This window comes from Papilio machaon, chromosome 18 (genome assembly GCF_912999745.1).
Source record: "Papilio machaon chromosome 18, ilPapMach1.1, whole genome shotgun sequence".
Taxonomy (NCBI): Eukaryota; Metazoa; Arthropoda; class Insecta; order Lepidoptera; family Papilionidae; genus Papilio; species Papilio machaon.
Genome location: NC_060003.1, coordinates 1,790,283 through 1,811,309, shown reverse-complemented (window position 1 = coordinate 1,811,309; position 21,027 = coordinate 1,790,283). Strand labels below are relative to the sequence as shown.

Genomic DNA, 21,027 nt, shown 5'->3' with positions numbered 1-21,027 from the left:
ACGCAGTAACTAACAAGTCTCTTAAAGGAACATGTTCTTTTAAATTAAACTAGCTTTTACCCGCGACTCCGTCCGCACGGAATAAAAAATAGATAACGGGGTAAAATTATCCTATGTCCGTTTCCTGGTTCTAAGCTATCTGCACACCAATTTTCAGTCAAATCGATTCAGCCATTCTTGAGTTATAAATAGTGTAACTAACACGACTTTCTTTTATATATATAGATGATCAAAATAATGTCTGTTTACAAATTGGTTTTTAAATGTAGGTTAAATCTCTTTACATCATATGCTAGTCAAAAATTAAAATTACATAATATTTTCGAAAGTATTCATTAACATTTTTCGATTTTAAAAATCCTTGACTTTATTAATATTTAGAAATAGAAGTTACATATTTGTGTCGGAAGGAAAATAGTTTCTAGCGATTTTTGTCTATACCAGTATACCAATGAAATTTAAAGAAAATTATTACCTTCATTTTTAAAGCGATTACAAACAGCACTACTTATGGTGGGTTTCTATGACCAAAATTCCCTTTTAAAACACATTGTTATCTCTGTTTTTTTCAAAGATAATGACAGGGACGTCGATATGTTTTATACAAACATTTTGATATTAACCCACGGTTAGTTTCAATCTACTACTAATGCGATCAATATGGAAACAACTTCTTTAGTCAGAGGCTTTTGTAACTGTAAAATTATATCCTTAGTTGAGATTTCTTAAACATTTACCGTAATACTTTTCTCAAATGTTTCATCAATGTAAAGTATTATTGTAAACTAGCGTTCGCTCGCACTTTCAGCATGTTTAAAAAATAAGTTACTCCGGCATAAATTAGTTACTTGCCAGTATTCTCTTAAAAGTAGGTCCAGCCGTATCTGAGGTTATCCGAAATAAACCCGGACTTTCGAATAGACAGACGGAGAAAAATAATAAACTTTTTTTTTCGTTATAAGTAAAACAAACACGTCATGTGTGTTTTTTTTCGATATTAAATACACACTTGTTTTATTAATTGTATAAATAGATGTATTAGAATTTGAGCGTCGGTGGCTCAGGGGTTAAGCATTTTATTTGCAATCTGCAAGTCCTGGGTTCGAATCCCGCCATGTACCAATGTGTTTTTCGATTTTCGATTTACATATGTACATTTATCCGACGTTCGTACGGTGAAGGAAAACATCGTGATACAACCCACACATATGTATTAATTCCCGGAAGTAAAACTTCCGTCTCCCGAAATGGCGAGAAGTGAATTGCGGAGGTTCATTTGACCACATCAAATGGAGGTCCGCGATATCTGCTTACCCCTCTGGGTTACAGGCGTAAGTTGTGTTTTAGATGTATTAGAAATCTAATTGTTTCCTTCAGTGACCAATTGAAAACTAACTGTAACTAGTATAAAATAATACGCCTATAAATGATGAAATTATTATTTCACCATTGACAAGCCATAATCAGTAATAGGAAACACACTCTTCCTGTCACAGGTAATACAGGATGTTACATCTTAGAACGTACTCAGACCAGTCTAGACAGGAGCTCAATATCTAGCTACGTCTAGGTATTAATTTAAACGGGCCCTAATAGGTTTCTAAACGAAGCGTAATTGTTACTTACGTTATTGACTGGTTTGTGTTTATTGGATATCCATTTCCTAATATTCACTATACAGTGTAAACTCTTTATAATGAAACTCAAGGGACTGAGCATTTTTGTCGTTATAGAGAGTTATCGTTATATGGAGAGAACAAAAAAACAACCAAATTAACAAGATAACATAACATAAACAATAATACTGATAATAAATATTTACTGTCTACATTCATATTTATGAACACATTTCTTCGTAATAGAGAATGGCGTATCGCTACAAAGAGTATTTCAATATGTGGGTTTTAACGCAAACCAACCAAGTTGGGCTCACTTCAACGTTACAGGGAGTTTATTGTTATAAAGGATAACGTTATAAAGAGTTTACACTGTATTTTGTTGTATTTGTTTCATGTTGCGCATGGAAAATTAAATCTTATTCTTTAAATCATAAAATTGAATGTCCATTGATCTTTTATTTTTATATAATCCAAATTGGATTTAAATAATTAAAGCACATAAAGCAAAAAATAGTTGTATATTTTTAATCAAGCAAAAGCTTTGTTCCGGTTAATCTTAACATATACGGAAAAACTTAAGATAAGCGAGAAACCTCTACAAGCGAGAAAATATCAGAGTCCAAGGTGGACTGTCGCTCATCCAGGTTGGTTGTATCAAATAAAGGAAAGTATAAAATTGATTAACTAGATTGTTTGTCATAATATCTCACGAAATAATTTTACTAATCCAGTAAACTTCAAATTTTGCACTTAGTCAAATAGTGTATCAAAGTAACAGACTAACAGATATTTCCCACAGTTTCACCAAGGATATCGTCTCCGTACTAACGAACTCGACTGACCTTTTCACACTAACATTTATATTACGGCTAAAGCACTTCAGCTTTGAGTGCCGTTTAATAAACGGCGCGAGAACTTATACAATTATTGTATTAGAGAATGTGTTTAATATTATTTAATAAAAATCACTTGTTACTTCTACAAAATTCTGCACTCCTAGTATTTAATAGGTAATTAAGAGCTATTTAAGTATATTCTCGTAATAAATCTATATTAGGAGCAAAGAGATAACTATTTAGGGATTCTGAGTGCGGTATAAGTTCTATTTAAAATTCAAAGTGATTATATTCGATAAATATGAAGCTGGAACTCAGGTCCTCCAAATATATTCAATGAGTTCATCTGAAATTTGGTATAGATGTAGAACATAACCTGAAAGAACATATAGGCTACTAATTAAATTTTATCTTTAAATCCCATGCGGACGGAGTCGCGGGCGACAGCTAATCCTATATATAGTTACTAGCTGTCGCCGGCGACTCCGTCCGCGCGCAGTTAAAAAACTTAATAGCGGTATGAAAAAATAGATAGTAGCCGATTCTCAGACCTACTGAATATGAATATAAAATTTCATAACAATCGGTCAAGCCGTTTCGAAGGAGTACTGTAACAAACATTGTGACATGGAAATTTTATATATAAGATTATTATTACATACTTAAAAACACTAAGAAAAAAGATTGTGACATTTTATCAATTTTAAATAAAGAAGTGTAAATATCAATATTAAATAATCATCTCAAATAGGCTTTAGTGAAGGGCCCTAATCGAGTAAACATTTAAATTGATGTCGCAAGCGGGCGACGATCGCAGCCGAATCGATTACTTAACTCGTAACGGCCAATAAAATCAAAATGTGTTCGCTACATTACGTACAATTTTCTGGGTGAGCAGCCTTTTATTAAAAAAAAACTATTGACAGTTCACAGATTTCAACTAGCGAAAGGAATAAAACAATAATTTACTAGATTTTTGTTAGTTGTTTTGTATATTTTCTACGAGTTTACGACATTTCAATGAATTGTGCGAATGGAAAAATGATTTACAACAATCAAGAATAATTTATATTTTATAAGTAGTCGATAAAAAATTCATATTTAACAACTTATTAAGAAATTGTTACTAATTAACTTTCGCCCGCAACTCCATCTGTGTGGATTTAAAAAAAATTAATGTAAGTAGCCGATGTTTTCTACCAGACTATGTTCTACATCTGTGCCAAATTTCATCATAATCCGTTGAGTCGTTCCGGAGACATCTTCAAACAAACATCCATACATCCGTCTAAACATTCACATTTATAATATTAGTAACCTTAAACTATAGACAATTGTCTAACTATGAACGCAAACATAGACAAGCGGAACCAAAAAGTGTTGACAGATAATAAATATGATAACTAGAGACAATAACCGCCATTTTGAGGAAACATTGGAGTTCTAAAAGATGAATATCTTCAATTGTTTTATAAATCCTCCTCTTTTATTGTTCTTAGTGCAAAATTGTTGCGGAAAACCGCGAAACGGGTAAAGTTTATGCGGAATGAAAGTTATGAATTATGGTTAGCTATTATGGCTTTGGTATATCTGTGATTATTTACCGCAAGTTTCAAAATGTAAAAAATGAATTATGAATTAATACAATATTTTTTTAGGGTTTGGTACGAGGTTACACGTGACTGAAATGGTCAGATTGAAAATATTACAAAGGTTAGTAAGTATTTGATAACATTTTATCCATTTAAGCTTGAGTTAAGTTTTCTTCTATAGGAGTGTCGTCAATTGTTATTGTTTTTATTTATTGTATGGGTGACAAATGTAAAAATATCTCGTAGTATGCTAGTCTTAGGTTCTTTCCTCACGAAAAAAAGTTTGTTGCAAGTTCTTGTATTGTATTTACTAAAGTATAGAGGGTACATTTTAATGTCCACATAAATTAAATCAGTCACAATCTCATCATTATAACATAAACTGTCGCTAGCGGACTTAGCACTTGACAGCTGTCAGTTTAAAGTGACGGCATCGCGCCGGGTCGTTGACAGCGCGGCAAAAAGTCCCTTTGTGTTCAGCCAGTACGCGCCCACTTCGTTCATTGTTCCGCAAAATACACGGAAATTGCCTCTTTCTATTTTCATTCTGACAATATCGTTGTCAAAGTATTTTAATGATATTGTACATCAGATAAAAAATGAATAGTAAGGTTTTTAATTCAAGTAGTTTTTTTTTTTTTTAAAATTTAATAAAAATTTTAATTTTATGGTATATTGAAATCAACATAAGTTGTTACACATCAACACTAAGTTCAAATGAACTTAAGTAACAGATTACGCATTTGAAAGCAAAATGCTTGTCTATTAAATTATTCTATCAATTATGCTAGTGATTTAATATAGTTGTTTGGTCGTCAGACGCCACGTTCCAAGAAATACAATCATCGAAACTACAAGAATAGTAAATACAGACGTTCCCACGTGGATTACAAGAAATCTCAATCTCTAGAAATGTTCAATTTTATTCTGCACAGTTGGCCAATAAAATCCCGTTCAGAACCGCGATATCACGATAGCGTAGCAATGTTGGAAAAAACAAAACATCTGTGAATGAATATACCAAATTGTAGTTTGCTTTTACTAGAATTAAATGCGTTTTCACTATTATGAACGCAGCGTTAATATACTCAATATTATTTAATGAACACTTTGTTCATTACTCATTGACACAGGTGGGCACAGTTAATCGAAAAGTTAACTTCGTTAATCGTTAATTCGTTAATAAAAAATTTAACTTCGTTAATCGTTAAAGCGTTAAATTCTCGAAAATTTAACGCAAGTTAAAGTTAATCGTTAACAGTTAACCATACCAAAATTATACATACTATTTAGACACTTGTTTAAAATAGTAATTTGATATACGTAATAGTAATATATATACATTTAAAGAATGTACACATTAGTATTAGAGACAAATATGAATGCATTATAGTATATTTCATTACGAGTGCGGAAAGCCTGACATTGCAAAGAGTTCCAACAAATGTCTACCCGAGCCGAGGCGCAGCCGAAGGTGAGGGTTGACAGTGGGAACAAGTTGTAATGACAGTTTCGCACGTGTACTAAACAACTATTTTTGATACAGTTGCGAAAAAATGAAGCAATTTAATAGAATAATAAAAACACAATAAACTCAACTAACTAAAATGTTTGGAAAATGGCGCCAACCGTAAAAGAATACTAACAGAGTTTTTTTTGTTTTCTTCACCCATTCTGGGTAGGCAAAGGGAACTATGCCCAAACAACCAAGTCTTCAGTAGATTATTTTTATTGATATGAAATGAAAATGAAATTTAATGAGATGAAATAAAATGAAAACTAACCTAATTCATTGAATCAAATCATTTAATCTGATATTGTAACTAATTAGAAGCTTCTTTTTAGAAATATTTGCATGAATCATAAAAACTTCAATGATTTTTCTAAAAACTTCGTGGTTGGTTATTCTTTTTAACAGACATTATTTTGACAGTTGGGAAAGACAAGTTTAGAAAAGCTAAAGAAAAAGCACGAGTAAAAAGTGTTTTAATACAGTTGCTCAAAAAGTGGCGTATTGCAGGGACGAAGAGCGTTCGGAATGTGTGCTATTACATACTCATGCTTTTATATACTCGTAATTAAATATACTATTTCGAACCTTCTTTTGATTTTGTCCTGTTGGTCACGTCTTTCCCGGGCGCTCTGATGCATACACTTGCACGCGAACTTCACATATTATATCAATTATCAACTCGTTCGTTCACCATTCGAGTCGCCGACAGTCGCCCAACATAGCTGAACTTACGAGCGTGGCGTGGCACGTAATTTAAACAAAATGACAGCACGTCTCAAAGTTTCTAATTTAACGATTAACGGACTTTTATTAACGGAAGTTGAGTTTAACGGAAGTTAACAAAAGCGTTAACACTTTTTGAAGTTAACTTAAAAGTTAATCCGTTAAGCAAAATGTTAACTTCGTTAATTAACGATTAACGGATTAACGAGTTAATGCCCAGCTCTGCTCATTGAATATTTTAAACATTTGAACATTTGTCTGTTTATTGAAACGACCGGGCATTCTTTCTTGCTTAAGCTATGCATTTGTTCGCCGTGCCGTTAGTAAGTATAAAAAGAAAAACAAACATCTCTCACTAAAATAAAATTAACATTATTTTTTCCACTTATATAGATTTTTTTGATTTCAGAATTGCAACGCAATTATAGATTGAGTGAGTTAAAAAAATCTTTACAATATCAATAAATTGTAATAACATTGTTAGTAACAGAAGAATAGACTTAAACACGAAAGATTAAAATCTCGCATGCTATAAGTTTCACATGTTCAAATACTTAAGTTAACAATATGATTATGTAAATATTGTGAAAGAATATCGACCATTGCAACGGATTATTTTTTTCTTCTTCAAAGATGCATTTTAATTGACAGCAATATTTGAATTGTGTGACGAATAATTGGTATTAAGTGTTTGTGTATGTGCATTTAAGCCTGTTATTTGTTATTTATTTGTTTCCTTGTTGAATTATTTCCTATCGGCATTATATTTTGAATCGTATATGAATTACCTTTCTTACTAACTATGTATTTACTTTTAGTTAACCAATAAATTGAATTTCATTTTGTTAGTGACAAAAACTTAACAAGTCTTCGTGATAAAAGTTATATTGAAAATCTTAAAATATATTTGATTTGTCATTATTTTAAATTGTAATCAAAATCTACGCTTCTTAGAAATTAAATATAATAATAATTAAAAAACTAGCTTTTACCCGCGACTCCGTCCGCGCGGAATAAAAAATAGAAAACGGGGTAAAAATTATCCTATGCCCGTTTCCTGGTTCTAAGCTACCTGCCCACAAATTTTCAGTCAAATCGATTCAGCCATTCTTGAGTTATAAATAGTGTAACTAACACGACTTTCTTTTATATATATAGATATTTCGACAGCGTTATTTATTAACACTTTTGAGTAAAGTTAAATAATAATAATTCAACTCGAAATTACAATTCATCCGAGATGAATAAACGCAGCGTTGAGATTTCTAAGCAGTGAAGACATTATTTATTGAAACCGCAACTTGAGAAAACACACACATGCAATTATGATGGTGAAGATAATGTACGCATGCACAATGTTAGAGTGGGTTTCCAATGTCGAAAAAAATAAATAAAGAAATGAATTTTTGATTTAACACAAATTATTTTTTAATAATTAATAATTCAAACAGTATTTTTCAAACCTTCTAATATTTATAATTTTTTGTTTATTCTTACTTTGGTATTATTAAAATATTTAAATTTAAATATTTCTGTATGTTTTCTAGTTATTATTATTTCTTTAATTTAACTAAATATTTTTGTGATTGTTTAAAAATATCAATATTTTTTGTAGTGAAATTGACATTTTCATTCGATTATTTTCGTGAACAATTTTCAATTATATTTATCTTAATTGAAATTATTAAAAAGAATATTATCCAAGATAAAAATATCTTTAAATTAATTTAAAATATTACTTACCAAAAAGTAATGCGATCTTCATTTTGTCTACAAGCAACACCGGCACAGAATAAAAAAAAGAATAAGAAATGTTCAAAGTTCGATATTTGAAATTCAAAAGAACGGCGGCGTTCGGTTCGCGTCACCGCCGAGCCGCGTGTGATGGGTATGCGCGCGCGCAGTATCGAATGCCTTGCACGTTCACTTTCTACGTGGTGGGGTTGGAACACAGGAAAGACAAGGGTTTGTTACCATTGTTACCAGTTATTTAAATCTTATTACTAATAGTAACTGTAACATATTCATCACGATAGGTACACGCGTTCTTTGCCCGATTGAAAATAGGGTGTTAGTCCATTTCATTAATACCGTTTACAGGCAAAATTTTGATTTGTAAGTTGTCATTAGATTCATAATTTTCTCAGCAAAGCTAGACCGTCAGTCGGTCTTACATATTTTTTTTAATAAAGTTGCAGTTCTAACAACGTTTCCTGTAGTGTCCCGTTTCTAGTTGTTACAATTTTTTTTTAATTCAATATTTATCTCTTAATTTAGATATTTATCCGTAAATCACACACATCGCTGCGCATATACAACGCGCATGCGCGTTTGCGTGTTTGTCTTAATACAAATGCATTTTACTTCTATATCATATCGTTTTTTTATGATTCAAAGATTATAAAGATTTATGGAAGATTTTTATATCGTGGGTAACAAATAATACTTTATTGATTTATTGTTATTGTAACTAGTCAACATTTGTATATATCATTGTAACTAGTGCGACGACATCTGTTATATAAATAGCAAAATCGTGCGTCAAGTCGGTTAGTGCAAAAGGAGTTTTAGAAAATGGAGTTAGTAATATACGTAAGAACAACTACAGAGTTTATGACGAACCGGGCGTCGAGATGTAACTTTTAAATATTCAAGATGTTGCAGTTTGGGAGTATTTTTGTTATGTTTTAGATACTTGTTACATAAGATATTTCATGTACCTGAATCCTACGCAAGGTTATAACAAATGCTTTTGGTTTGTGCGACCCTGCCGAGATTCAGTGACGTAGGAAACGAGGTCAAATTCCAAAGGTTAAATAACCTATTATCAAAGTTTATGATTAATTTACGTACGTCATTATGAATTACGAACATTTTGATATAATAGAGGTAACTGAGGTGTTTTGTATAAGAACTTTTTTTCTACATCATGCTGACGTAATAGTGATATCATGAGATGTTTTGAGTGATTTTAATTTGCCCTCAATATACAAATACGGCAAAATATCATATTTCACATTTGGCTACAGCGAAAATTGCATCGGCAAATTATACAATTTTGTCCAATTTATAATTTACCAGTTCGTATCATGTATATCATTGTAGAATACTTTATTATACATATATATTACCTTTGTAATTAAAATACATACAAAGAAGTAAGTATATACGTTAGACCCGGGTTCAATCATCTCGTTCATTTAATTATAAGGTAAGGTACTATGGGACTGACATGTCCTATAAAACATCCTCCAAAAAAAAATTTTTTTGTACATACGCAGAAAAAATAATTATGAAATATTTATCAGATTTCCCCCGTTTCGTTATTCACAAGAAATCAAGAGAAATATTTGCCATCAAAAATCTTTTCAAAGCAAACATTTTTATAAGTGGCCAATTAGATGTTTGTTCTGAAACGTAATTTAAAAAAATATATATTTGCACGGAAAATATTTGTCGTCTGTCTTCTGTTTGTTAGAAAATGTGAAAAAGATTCCTGGAACGTTTCATTTGTAGCACGCGACAGTTGACGACAAGTGGAAGTTTATTTGGACTCGTTAGTTAGATGTTTAGGAAATAAAAAATGTCTTATATAAGTTGGACAACAATATACCATTGAAATTATTTTATAACTAGAATATACTATCGTAATGTGTCTAGTACGATACGAAGTTAATAATGTTTTTAATATTGCGTAACAATTAAGTGAATTGAAAAAGTTAAAAATGTTCTTAATAAAATGTAAACAATAGCATAAATAACAATTGTTATGATGCCCAACAATCCGGCTTAAGGCCGTGAAATTTTCATTGTTTTAATAACCTAAGCAAATTCTTAAGGCATGTTTTCATCGTGCGTAACTTTACGGACATACAGAGTCGCATGTTTTAACTTCGATTCACGCTTCTAGCACACTGCAGCGAAATCATTTTTTTTAAATTGTTTTGTTATTCTTTGTTGTTTACTTTTGTATCATAAGATGGCCAACGATCAAGCGGCCAACTGAATTCGCCGAAATAGCGAAGCGACCGCTGACTATAAACATTCGCAATTGTAGAAGGATTACCTTTCTTTAATCGACGGAGGAGAGGACGCATAGGAAGGTGAATATTTCCCCTTCCTATCTTTTTGAATCTACTTCCCCTTCTCATATTTTCCTTGTGCGAATAGGGTGGAAAGTAAAATAGGACTCAAAGTAAGCCTCTTTGTTTCGATTTCGCGTTTTGCTTTCTCTACTATGTGCTAGAGTCGTCATTAAATTGCCGCATAGTGCGACTGTTCGCGGTCAACGGTCGCTCGTTTGCGAGATCCTAGTGGAAACCTGCTTTAAGAGTCTTAACATTGACTTAACGATATCAATATATTTAACTAGGGTCCATTTGCAATCTCTAGTCAACCTTGGTATGAGAAAGGCAATCATTTCCTTTGTCTTATATATTAGGTTATGACTGCCTCATTTATGGCTCATTCAATTGTGGCCCAAATCTTATTGAAATTACGATGTACTAGCTGTCGCCCGCGACTCCATCTGCGCGGAATTAAAAAAAAATCTTAATTAGTAACCTATGTGTTCTTCTAGACTATGTTCTACATCTATGTCTAATTTTAGAGGCATCTATTTAGAAATTCTGGATGATACCTTGTAACAAACATCCATCCATCTAAACATTCGCATTTTTACTATTAGTAGATGATAAAAAAATATTTATTCTAGCAACGCTTACTAATTTAAATATTACAATTTACTAATTTGATGCAACTCTTACATAAATTAGAATAACTGAAGCGAATTTAGTTTTATTACTAGTAAAATCAAGAAGCGAAGCATTAAGAAAAAATACTAATATGTTTTTAAAATACAAAAATTATACTAGTTCACTATTAATACTGCTAGCTGTAGTAATCTGTCAAATCCAACTATCAAATTCATATCGTACTATTTACCTGCAAAAAAACATCGTTGAATTATTTACGAGTATTACATAATTTAAGTATCGTATAATTATAAAATACACATTAATATTTCATTTTAAAGTAATTTATTTCTATTGAAACTGCGTCTGCAAAATGGAGATATATTTTGGATATCCTTTCTAGACATTCCAAACTCTATAATAGCGGCTGTTCCCACCGCGCCAACCTTGTTTACCGTTACGGTTTTGATGAAATTGAGTTATTGTATTATTAAAAGTAAAGGTCGAATAAGTAAACTCTAGGTTATTCTTTTATATTATACACTAGCAGCGTGTGACTGACGTTATCTTGGTCAAAACTTTGCATTTCATATCACTTACCTAAAATCAAGTATTATTTAATGGTTACACAATGAATTATTTAGTGAAGTAAGGGGTTTTTCACATTAGTCGGATTAATTCTATGGATTCAACATATAGAATATATATTTTTTTGATTATACGAGTATGGACTCAATTGGCCCAATCAAAAAAATATTCCTTTTGGACCGATTGATCTCAATTGTTTTGACGGTTCGACGCGGCGTAGGTAGGCCTCACGCAAGATGAACCGATGACTTGGTCAAGGTTGAAGTGCATTGGACGCGGGCGGCACAGGACCGGGCATTGTAGCAATCGATGGGGGAGGCTTAAGTCCAACAGTGGACGAACTCTAGCTGTTAAACATGATAATAATGATTAGCCCATTGAATTTTTTTTCTCATTGATCGGTAGACCTATCAACTCAACGGGAAACACTCGAAATGAAATATTGATTCATCAGTGCAGCAGTTGTGATTCATTTTTTATAGATTTTAAATCGAATTTCGAAGGAAACGATCTAACTTGAATTTAGATCAAACTCTAAAATAAGTATATTGAGAAGTTTACATAACTTTTAATAAATTAATGAAGTCCAAAAAAATAAATATCCAATTTTTGCAATTCAAATTTTTTTTTTTTTGGAATCTCGAATTTTTGCGTCATCAGAATTATAAAACGTTACCATATTTGAAATAGTGTTACAATTTATAGATTTTTATTAGATTGCAAATTTGAAAAGGAGTTTTGCAAGATAAAAGTAATCGCTTAAAGCCTTTCATCTTAAAAATCTTTACATCGTCTGCACATACCATTTTAGCAGCTACTTCTTATTTTGTCCTTTGAACATTCACAACCTTCTCTTTTCTTCCTTATTACGTATTTCCTTGTTATGTTTTACTCTTATTTCGAACATGTATTCTGTTTTCAGTTTTTTTTCTGTTTATTTAATTAATTGTACGTTAAAAATTGGTTAAAAAGGTGCAGTGCCTATAAACCACGTAAGTTGTTTGGCGAGAAAGTTCTGTGTAAACCTTGATAACATAATTAAAAAAAAGATAGATGATTAAGATAGATGGATGATTGGATGTTAGTAGGTGTCTCTGGAACAGCTGTTGAAATAAAACTGTCTTTAACTCATCTATTAGGTCTAAACTCGGTAAAAAAAAACTCTTTTTAACACTAACAAATGAATAAAGGTAACATATAAATCAATAGCGTTGTATATAATCATACATTCGCTTAGGTTCATTTAACGTTCATTCTTACAATTTCTAATCTTCTAACGACGCGAGGGCTACATCATTAGAATGTAGATTTCCTAATGATACGTGGACCGATGTTTATATCGACTTGCAACACATTTGTCACAAAAAAACCGTGTCTAAATACTTATATTCAGATATTATTTTAAACTAGTTGTCGTCTGCAACTCCGTCCGCGAGAATTTAGAAAGAAAACTTAATTAGTAGGCTATGTGTTCTTTCAGACTATGTTCTACATATATGCCAAATTAAAGCGAGATCTATGCAGCTGTTCTGGAGATGCTTTCTAACAAACATCCATCCATCTAAACATTCGCATTTATAACCGTACTATTGTACCTTATTTTTATAACTGGAACCAAAATTATAACATTGGCAACAGAAATGTCACATTAATTCTGACAGCTGTCATTTAGTGAATCAAAATTAGGGATGTGAATAAACAAATTAGAACAGAACATTTGAGTAACAACACAATAAATAATTTCAAAATTCATCAGTTGTCGTATTAGAACAAATTTTGAAATAAAGTGTTAGACTTCAGCTATGGTCGGGCAAATGAAATTAGCAAAAGTTTTTATGCATTAATATAATTTAGCAAATTAATTTAATTAAAAAAAGAATTTCAATTAGTTTAATAGTAAATTCTAAGAGGATCCTTTCAAAAATCTGTATATCTTTGTGAAATTATGTTTATCAACAAGCAATCGTTAGCGCCGTACATATTTGAAAGCTATTGTATGTGACCGTAACAAGCTATTACAAGTAGCAAATTGATAGCAAGCTCATCGAAGCGCGACGTTCATTGTAGTCCATTTGTTAACTAATACAACTGTCCTCAATGACTATTATATAACTATAGAATAAGAAGTCATTCTTTAAATTAGTGTAAGTTTCACAGATGAGTGATGGAATAATCTTGAATACGAGCGAGCTTATCAGGTAAGATTTGTTTTGTGAAGTAAAAAAGTTACTCAGTTTTTTGCAACCTTTTACAACAACTTGTCGATACCGCTGCATAGTGGAAGGTAAAAAATTAATAAATTTCTTTAGAAAATTCGATAAAAAACTTTGCGACCCACAGGTTGAAACACCTTAGTGTTTTATTAACTACTAGCTTTTACCCGCGACTCCGTCCGCGCGGAATAAAAAAAATGCACACAAGTTAAAAAAGTTCCTATGTTCGTCTCCTAGTTCTAAGCTACCTCCCCATCAATTTTCAGCTAAATCAGTTCAACCGATCTTGAGTTATAGTGTAACTAACACGACTTTCTTTTATATAATTGATAAGTTAAATTACTTATGAATCCCGGTTGAATATATATCAACTCATCATGCCAATGCCTTACACAGAATTAGGTTTTTTTTTTCTAAAATTAAATAGTTACTTTAATCAATTACATATTAATTTTGATCTAATATTTTACCCTTATTTAGCTTTGCGGTAAGTAAGAGTGAGACGAGGGCCTCGTCATTACTCCCTTGTGTAAAACTCGTTGTAAGCTTCTGACAAACAGATGTGAAAGTGACGGTGATTTATTTATTTTATCAAAACAGAAATCTTACTAATATTATAAATGCGAATGTTTAGATGGATGGATGTTTGTTTGAAAGTATCTCTGGAGTGGCTGAACAGATCTTGATGAAATTTGGCACAGATGTAGAACATAGTCTGGATGAACACATAGGCTACTTATTAAATTTTTTTTGTTTAATTCCGCGCAGACGGAGTCGCGGGCGATAACTAGTCATTGTAAACAAGTAGTATTAACTGTAATTTTTTTTTCTTTTATTCGTTCAATCGTTACTAAAAGAGAAGAACAGCAAATGTGGAAATCGAAAAATATGAATTGATCAAATTTTAAAGCAAAAAAGCCAACATCACACGGTGTTCCCAGGCGGTCACCCATCCAAGTACTGACCGCGCCCGACGTTGCTTAACTTCGGTGATCGGACGAGAACCGGTGTATTCAACGTGGTATGGACGTTGGCGACAATTTTGCTTTATTGTAGGGTAAGAATTTACAATCAAAAATTCTTTAAAAACAAAAATAAACAAAATTATAACATTACTTGTTGTTAAAAAGGAACATAGAAAAATGATAACTGCATTATTTCAAATCTGTCAAATTAAAAAACTAACAAAAAGCCAACATCACGCGGTGTTCCCAGGCGGTCACCCATCCAAGTACTGACCGCGCCCGACGTTGCTTAACTTCGGTGATCGGACGAGAACCGGTGTATTCAACGTGGTATGGACGTTGGCGACAATTTTGCTTTATTGTAGGGTAAGAATTTACAATCAAAAATTCTTTAAAAACAAAAATAAACAAAATTATAACATTACTTGTTGTTAAAAAGGAACATAGAAAAATGATAACTGCATTATTTCAAATCTGTCAAATTAAAAAACTAACAAAAAGCCAACATCACGCGGTGTTCCCAGGCGGTTACCCATCCAAGTACTGACCGCGCCCGACGTTGCTTAACTTCGGTGATCGGACGCATGTTACCTACGTACAATGTGTTTTTTTTAACAATGAGTTTAAAGCGACTTATTTAACTGTTTAATAATAATGAATAACCAAGTGCTTATTTGAGTATTTGATATTAAAACTAACGTTTAAGAGCAATTCAGTTTTAGTAGATGGCGTCACTAATGATAATACATAGAACTGGCACATATTGGCGCCGCGACTTATTTACGTAAAAATGTATTGAATAGAGTTGTCTTTTGTTTTTATTTTCATTATTTTTTGTGTGTGTGTTTGTTTCTTCACGTTATAACGAGTTTGTTTTGTATACAGTTTTTTTTACGTTTCGTAGTGTATTGTTATACATATATTAAAAAGTTGGGTATCAAAAATAAAGTCTCTTTTATCAAAGTAAAGTATGTTTCATTGAACAACTAAAGTAAAAATGTTGTTGTACAAGGAACACTTCAGCTTGATCATGTAGATATTTTTGCAGCAATTGTTGATTTTTTTTACTTTTTGAGGCAATTAAGGCTAGCGCCATCTGTTGGTAGCTTTGTGGATTTTGGTAGCATTCTGTTTGGAACTCGAATAAACGACACCTATGATAAATCACTTGAGATAGCTGTAAACATTTAAAGTACTTGCATGATTTTTATCGCATCTTTCAAACCTGTAATACAATTACAACTAAAAAAGGTGTAGCGCTAACTTAAAACGTAACACAATGTAATTTAAAAAATAGTTCAGTAAAGACATAATAGATGTCACTGTTATCCATTTCGAGATTAAACTTTGAATATTAAAATGATTTTTATATCATTTTAATTCTAGTGCAATTTTCATTGGTCTAAATATTTGCGGTAGTAAATATAAAATTCTATTATTTATTTACTTAGTTGTTACCATTTTGTGTCCGGAAAATATTTTTTGCCGTTATTCTAATCTACCGGTATACTAATACTAAACATACACTTTACGTTTTTTACGGTTACATTTTTTACGGGGATTTAATGTTAAAAAAAAAAACATGAAAATAATTTATTTTATTCTCACTTGCTTTATTTTGTACAACATTAATACATTTCATGGAGAAATCAAATATATAAAAAATGTACATTTGTTTGATATTTAACGTCCATACATACAAATTTTCCACTCATACTAAAACCGAAATAAACCACTCGAAGTATTCATACATATAACATTCGCTAGATGGCGTTGAAAAATATCTGAATGTAAAAGTTAATTTTTAAATTCCTTCTTTGAAATTTTAAACGTATTTTAATAAATTTCCAGTTAAATATGCTATTATTTACATTTTCAATTGATTTTACTAATCTTAACTTAATCATTCATCCCTCACTATAGTCATGTTAAAAACTAGTTAAGTACATGTAAAAATAATTCATGCAACATTTACATTAAAATCTTATTAATATTATAATTGGGCCAATTTTATACATAACATTTGACGTCAATCACGTTTTACCTTCACAGTAATGTAAAACATATTGATTAAAGTGCATAAATCGATATGGACTTCAAAACACGTATGAATCAAATTCAATTATTATAGATTAATGTTTTTACTTTGCTTTTTTGTAACAACTTTAGTAAATAAAAAGGGTTCTCTGACGCAACATTGTAACGACTTCTGATGATCTTTATTTCAATAATCGTTCAGTTCTAAATTCAAAAAATAAATAATATTTTATACCTGTCGTATTTTATTGAATCTTTATGAAGTGTCAAATTTGACATAATAAAGTAAAATAATTATGTATTAAAAATAAATAAATAAAATACACAAAATTCAATCATTATAATTAAAATATTAAATGCTAAATATTAAAATTTGCGGGTCAAAAATGAGTATTATTCTAGGTAATAAACCCATGACAAAATGTAATGTAAAATTGAGTATTGCGTAGATCAGCCAGACACATAGAAAAAATTTAATACACAAAATAATACAATAGTTTCCAATATTATTACGTTGCTTAACAAAAATAATATTTATCTAAACATTAAATGAACTTTGATTCTATAACATTTATGTACAAAAAGAATATAAATTGTACGGCAAAAAAGCCGAAAATACAAAAAATTATATACAAAAAAAATCAAACACTTTGCCATAAATGTTTTGGTATAATTAATTAAATAAATAATATCTTATAAAATTTATTAGAAACTACTTTTTTCTTTTTTTTATTTTATTTCGATTTTATGAACTTATTTCCAAGTTCATTTGTTTGCAATTATTTATTATGAAGTTGAAAATCGTATATTAAAAAATAGAAACTATTCTACTTATATAAGTTCGAAATATGATATATAACGAATGCTTACGTCATATAATATATTAATATATAATTAAAAAACGATATTTAATATACAGGTGGGTCAAAAAGTAAAATTTTCGTTTAATTACAATTTTCCTAACTAGCTTAATACTTTGTTGAAATTGGAAAAACACTATAAAACTAACACCATCTTTATCTAAATATTCGTTGTGTCAATTTTAATATTAAATTAAAAGTTATTTTCAATAGTTTTTCCAAAATTCTGAATTATACGTATATCCCATATTTGTACAGTACTTTTCGATTTTATTTACACGATGAATAAAGGCGTTAGATTTATCACAACTTTCCTTTTATTCAGACTTATCTTTGACAATATATTACGTATAATTACGCAATATAAAAATACATTGCTTGTTCCTCCAAATATAGGCGTTATAAAGACGCATCAATGGATGTACTAACATCGATATAAACGCAGACCAAGGGAGTTTTAATCAAACTCCACAAAGACTGAACTATTTTATGAACGGAAATTCGCTGTCACTTTCGTCACCGGATCCATCGTAACTAGACGGTGGTGTATCAAGTTGGGGTAAACCTAAGTCGAGATATTCCTGGTTTGCAGTCACGGTTAGTATTTTGTCCAAGTCTTCCACCAGCTCTGTGAATGATGGCCTGTCGCCGGGTGAGAAGGACCAGCATTCGCGCATCAGCATGTAACTGAAAAATATAAGAGATATAGTTATTAGTCAATCATCATCAGCTCACTATACGTCCCCACTAAGGGGCTTAGAGCCTACCCCAAGTTAGGAGTGACTAGGTGATAGTCAACCACGCTGGCCCAGTGCGGGCTGTTTGACTTCACACATATCATTGAATTTCTTCTCCGATATGTGCAGCATCACGATGTTTTCCTTCACCGTAAGAACGTCTGATAAATGTACATATGTAAATCGAAAATCGAAAAACACATTGGTACATGGCGGGATTCGAACCCAGGACCTACAGATTACAAGTCAAGTACTTAACCCCTGAGCCACCGACGCTCTGGTCATTAGTAAAATTAAAATATTATTATTAATTCATCTCTACCTACGAAGGGTCGACCTAGTATTGTACTCTTCAATACATCATAACTAAATTCACTCCTATCTTACTTAATATCGTCTTTCACACAATCTTTACTGTACTTTACTACTTTATACTTTATTCTGTTTCCTCTACCTTCGTATTCATTCACATTTAACCTCACTACTTTCTTGTTTAGCTTATCAATTTCTCCATCATTGGTGCGACTTTCAAATTTCGTCTTTTAAACTTTCCTTGTCATATTTTTCGTGTATTGCTTTAGTAAATTGTTACTAACATTTCAAGGCTGCAGCACGGCGGCTTCTCCATGCGATGTCCTGCACTAAGATGCTGGTACATGTATTGTCCTGGCACCGTTGGGTACGGCGTTCCTCCGAGCGTCATTATCTCCCACAGCAGCACTCCGAACGACCATCTTGAAAAATATAGCAAAAGATAATGCATGATAAGATAAAAGTAAAAAGAAAACAGCTGTTGGATGAGTAATAACTGTTATCTTGTTTTTCCTATAAATTTCTTTATGTACACCCTTCGCTTTCTTTAACAAGCAACGCATCCTTATCCATGTTCCTCGTTTAATTGCTATGAACTACAAATGAATATCACCTGGGACACTCATAATCAGGTAAGCCACTTATTAACCTGTTTTCCATTAGTTTACTTAGATTACCAATATCTCATTTCATTCATATCAAATTCTCATTTCTTTACATTTTAATATAGTACACTTACACATCAGTCTGTGTCGTGAATACTTTATGATAGAGTGACTCTGGTGCCATCCATCGCACGGGCAACCGTCCCTCGGTCTTCTTCCTGTAGTAGTCGTTGCTGTGCACGTCCTTCGCGAGACCGAAGTCCGCGATCTTTAGCACACAGTCGTCGGAGACCAGCACGTTACGTGCTGCTAAGTCTCTATGGATACACTGGAAAATGTACAATGAATATTGTCTTAAAGTTATTCGAAAAAAACAGTAGCAGGATTTATTTTTAATTATAGCACAAAATTGATATTTCTGCTTACCCGTCTTGACGCTAAATATTCCATTCCTCTGGCTACTTGGTAGGAAAATGATACCAAGTCTTTTTGCGTTAAAGTTTTCTTCTCTTTTAAGTCTTCTGTTGGTGATTCGTATCTGAAACGTCAAAAATAGTCTTTAATATTCAATGCATTCTTTTATTTAAATTATGAAATCTAAATTTTAATAAAATTACTTCATACCTGTTCCCCGGGCGATGATTCCTTAGAAACTCCCTCAGGTTTCCATTTGGCGCGTACTCGACAATAACATAGAGAGGCCCGTCCTGGGTGCAGCATCCGAGCAGGTTAATGATATTCACATGCTTCCCGATCATCTTCATCATCTCCATCTCAGATACTAAAGCCATCATCTCCGCGTCTGTGTGACCCTCTGGAATTTTAATAAAATCGTCGTTTTCTATTTTAACGAGCTTATTGGATTTGAAACAATACTGCATATTGACAGCTTAGAATTTTATCAAGAATAGACAGCATATAACTGTAGACGCAATATAACTGTGATCCTGATACTATTTATTATTTGCAAAGTTACCTTTTAACATTTTAACGGCTACCACAGACTGCACTCCTGGCTTCAGTATCCCAACGCATTCAGCTTTGACCACTTTCCCGAATTCCCCTTCTCCCAGAATCTTGCCCAGTGACAGAGACTCCCTGGGGACTTCCCAGTCTATATCTACCGGCAGTTCATATTCCGACATCATCATGGAATCACTTGTGTTGCCTTGCACTTGTGACAACTTCTGTTTTTCTATCTTCACGACCGGCATTAACTAAAAATAGATACATTCAAATAGAACATTTGATTTGATAAGCTTGTCCCACATCCTTAACATATTTTAACCAACTTATCCAATGCTTAGAACCAGTATGATTTATTATAACAGCGACATCTATAAGAAGAAAGAAATACCTACCAAACCTTCACCAGTCGTACTGGGTGTTCCGTTCATCTGTGGCTTTTCAACCGTCACTTTTTTCGTCCAATGGGTGACAATCACCGCACGCGCTGTTTCAATCGCCAGTTGTTTCTTAATCTTCTCTCTCTTCAACTTCTTGAATACCATCACGACTACCAAAGCTGCGACTAAAAACATCGCACCTAACACCGCTGTTAAAATATTTATGAACAGCGTGTGCTTTCCATGATTTATTGGTTCTGGCGCCGGGAATGCTGGAAATGTAATAATTAAATGAATATTACAAACATCCTTATCTTACTCCCACGTTGACACGGAAGATTAGATCTTCTGTATCTATCTACAATTCTTCTTTAAAATTTATTTACG

At 32.0% G+C, this 21,027-nt stretch overlaps 2 protein-coding genes and 2 non-coding genes across 5 annotated transcripts in view; all 4 read right to left on the bottom strand.

Moving 5' to 3' along the window:
- The window catches only part of LOC106715386 (bromodomain-containing protein DDB_G0280777), a 32,564-nt gene extending 24,383 nt beyond the window's left edge, over window positions 1-8,181 (bottom strand). Inside the window, exon 1 of the mRNA XM_045682139.1 lies at window positions 8,027-8,181. Coding sequence (XP_045538095.1) covers window positions 8,027-8,048 — 22 coding nt within the window. The 5' untranslated portion in view covers window positions 8,049-8,181. The remainder of the gene's footprint in view (window positions 1-8,026) is intronic.
- Window positions 8,182-14,694: 6,513 nt separating this feature from the next.
- LOC123721979 lies at window positions 14,695-14,813 on the bottom strand. Its single transcript, XR_006756358.1, has one exon. It is a non-coding gene; the product is annotated as a 5S ribosomal RNA (ribosomal RNA).
- A 155-nt stretch (window positions 14,814-14,968) lies between these two features.
- LOC123721998 lies at window positions 14,969-15,087 on the bottom strand. Its single transcript, XR_006756377.1, has one exon. It is a non-coding gene; the product is annotated as a 5S ribosomal RNA (ribosomal RNA).
- Window positions 15,088-17,891: 2,804 nt separating this feature from the next.
- Window positions 17,892-21,027, bottom strand: part of LOC106715481 (fibroblast growth factor receptor homolog 1) — a 73,619-nt gene continuing 70,483 nt past the window's right edge. For both annotated transcript variants that reach the window (XM_014508774.2, XM_014508773.2), the window contains exons 9-15: window positions 20,656-20,912; window positions 20,271-20,511; window positions 19,919-20,108; window positions 19,721-19,832; window positions 19,429-19,622; window positions 18,974-19,111; window positions 17,892-18,327 (exon numbers count right to left, since the gene is read on the bottom strand). In XM_014508774.2, coding sequence (XP_014364260.2) covers window positions 18,123-18,327; window positions 18,974-19,111; window positions 19,429-19,622; window positions 19,721-19,832; window positions 19,919-20,108; window positions 20,271-20,511; window positions 20,656-20,912 — 1,337 coding nt within the window. In that variant the 3' untranslated portion in view covers window positions 17,892-18,122. The remainder of the gene's footprint in view (window positions 18,328-18,973; window positions 19,112-19,428; window positions 19,623-19,720; window positions 19,833-19,918; window positions 20,109-20,270; window positions 20,512-20,655; window positions 20,913-21,027) is intronic.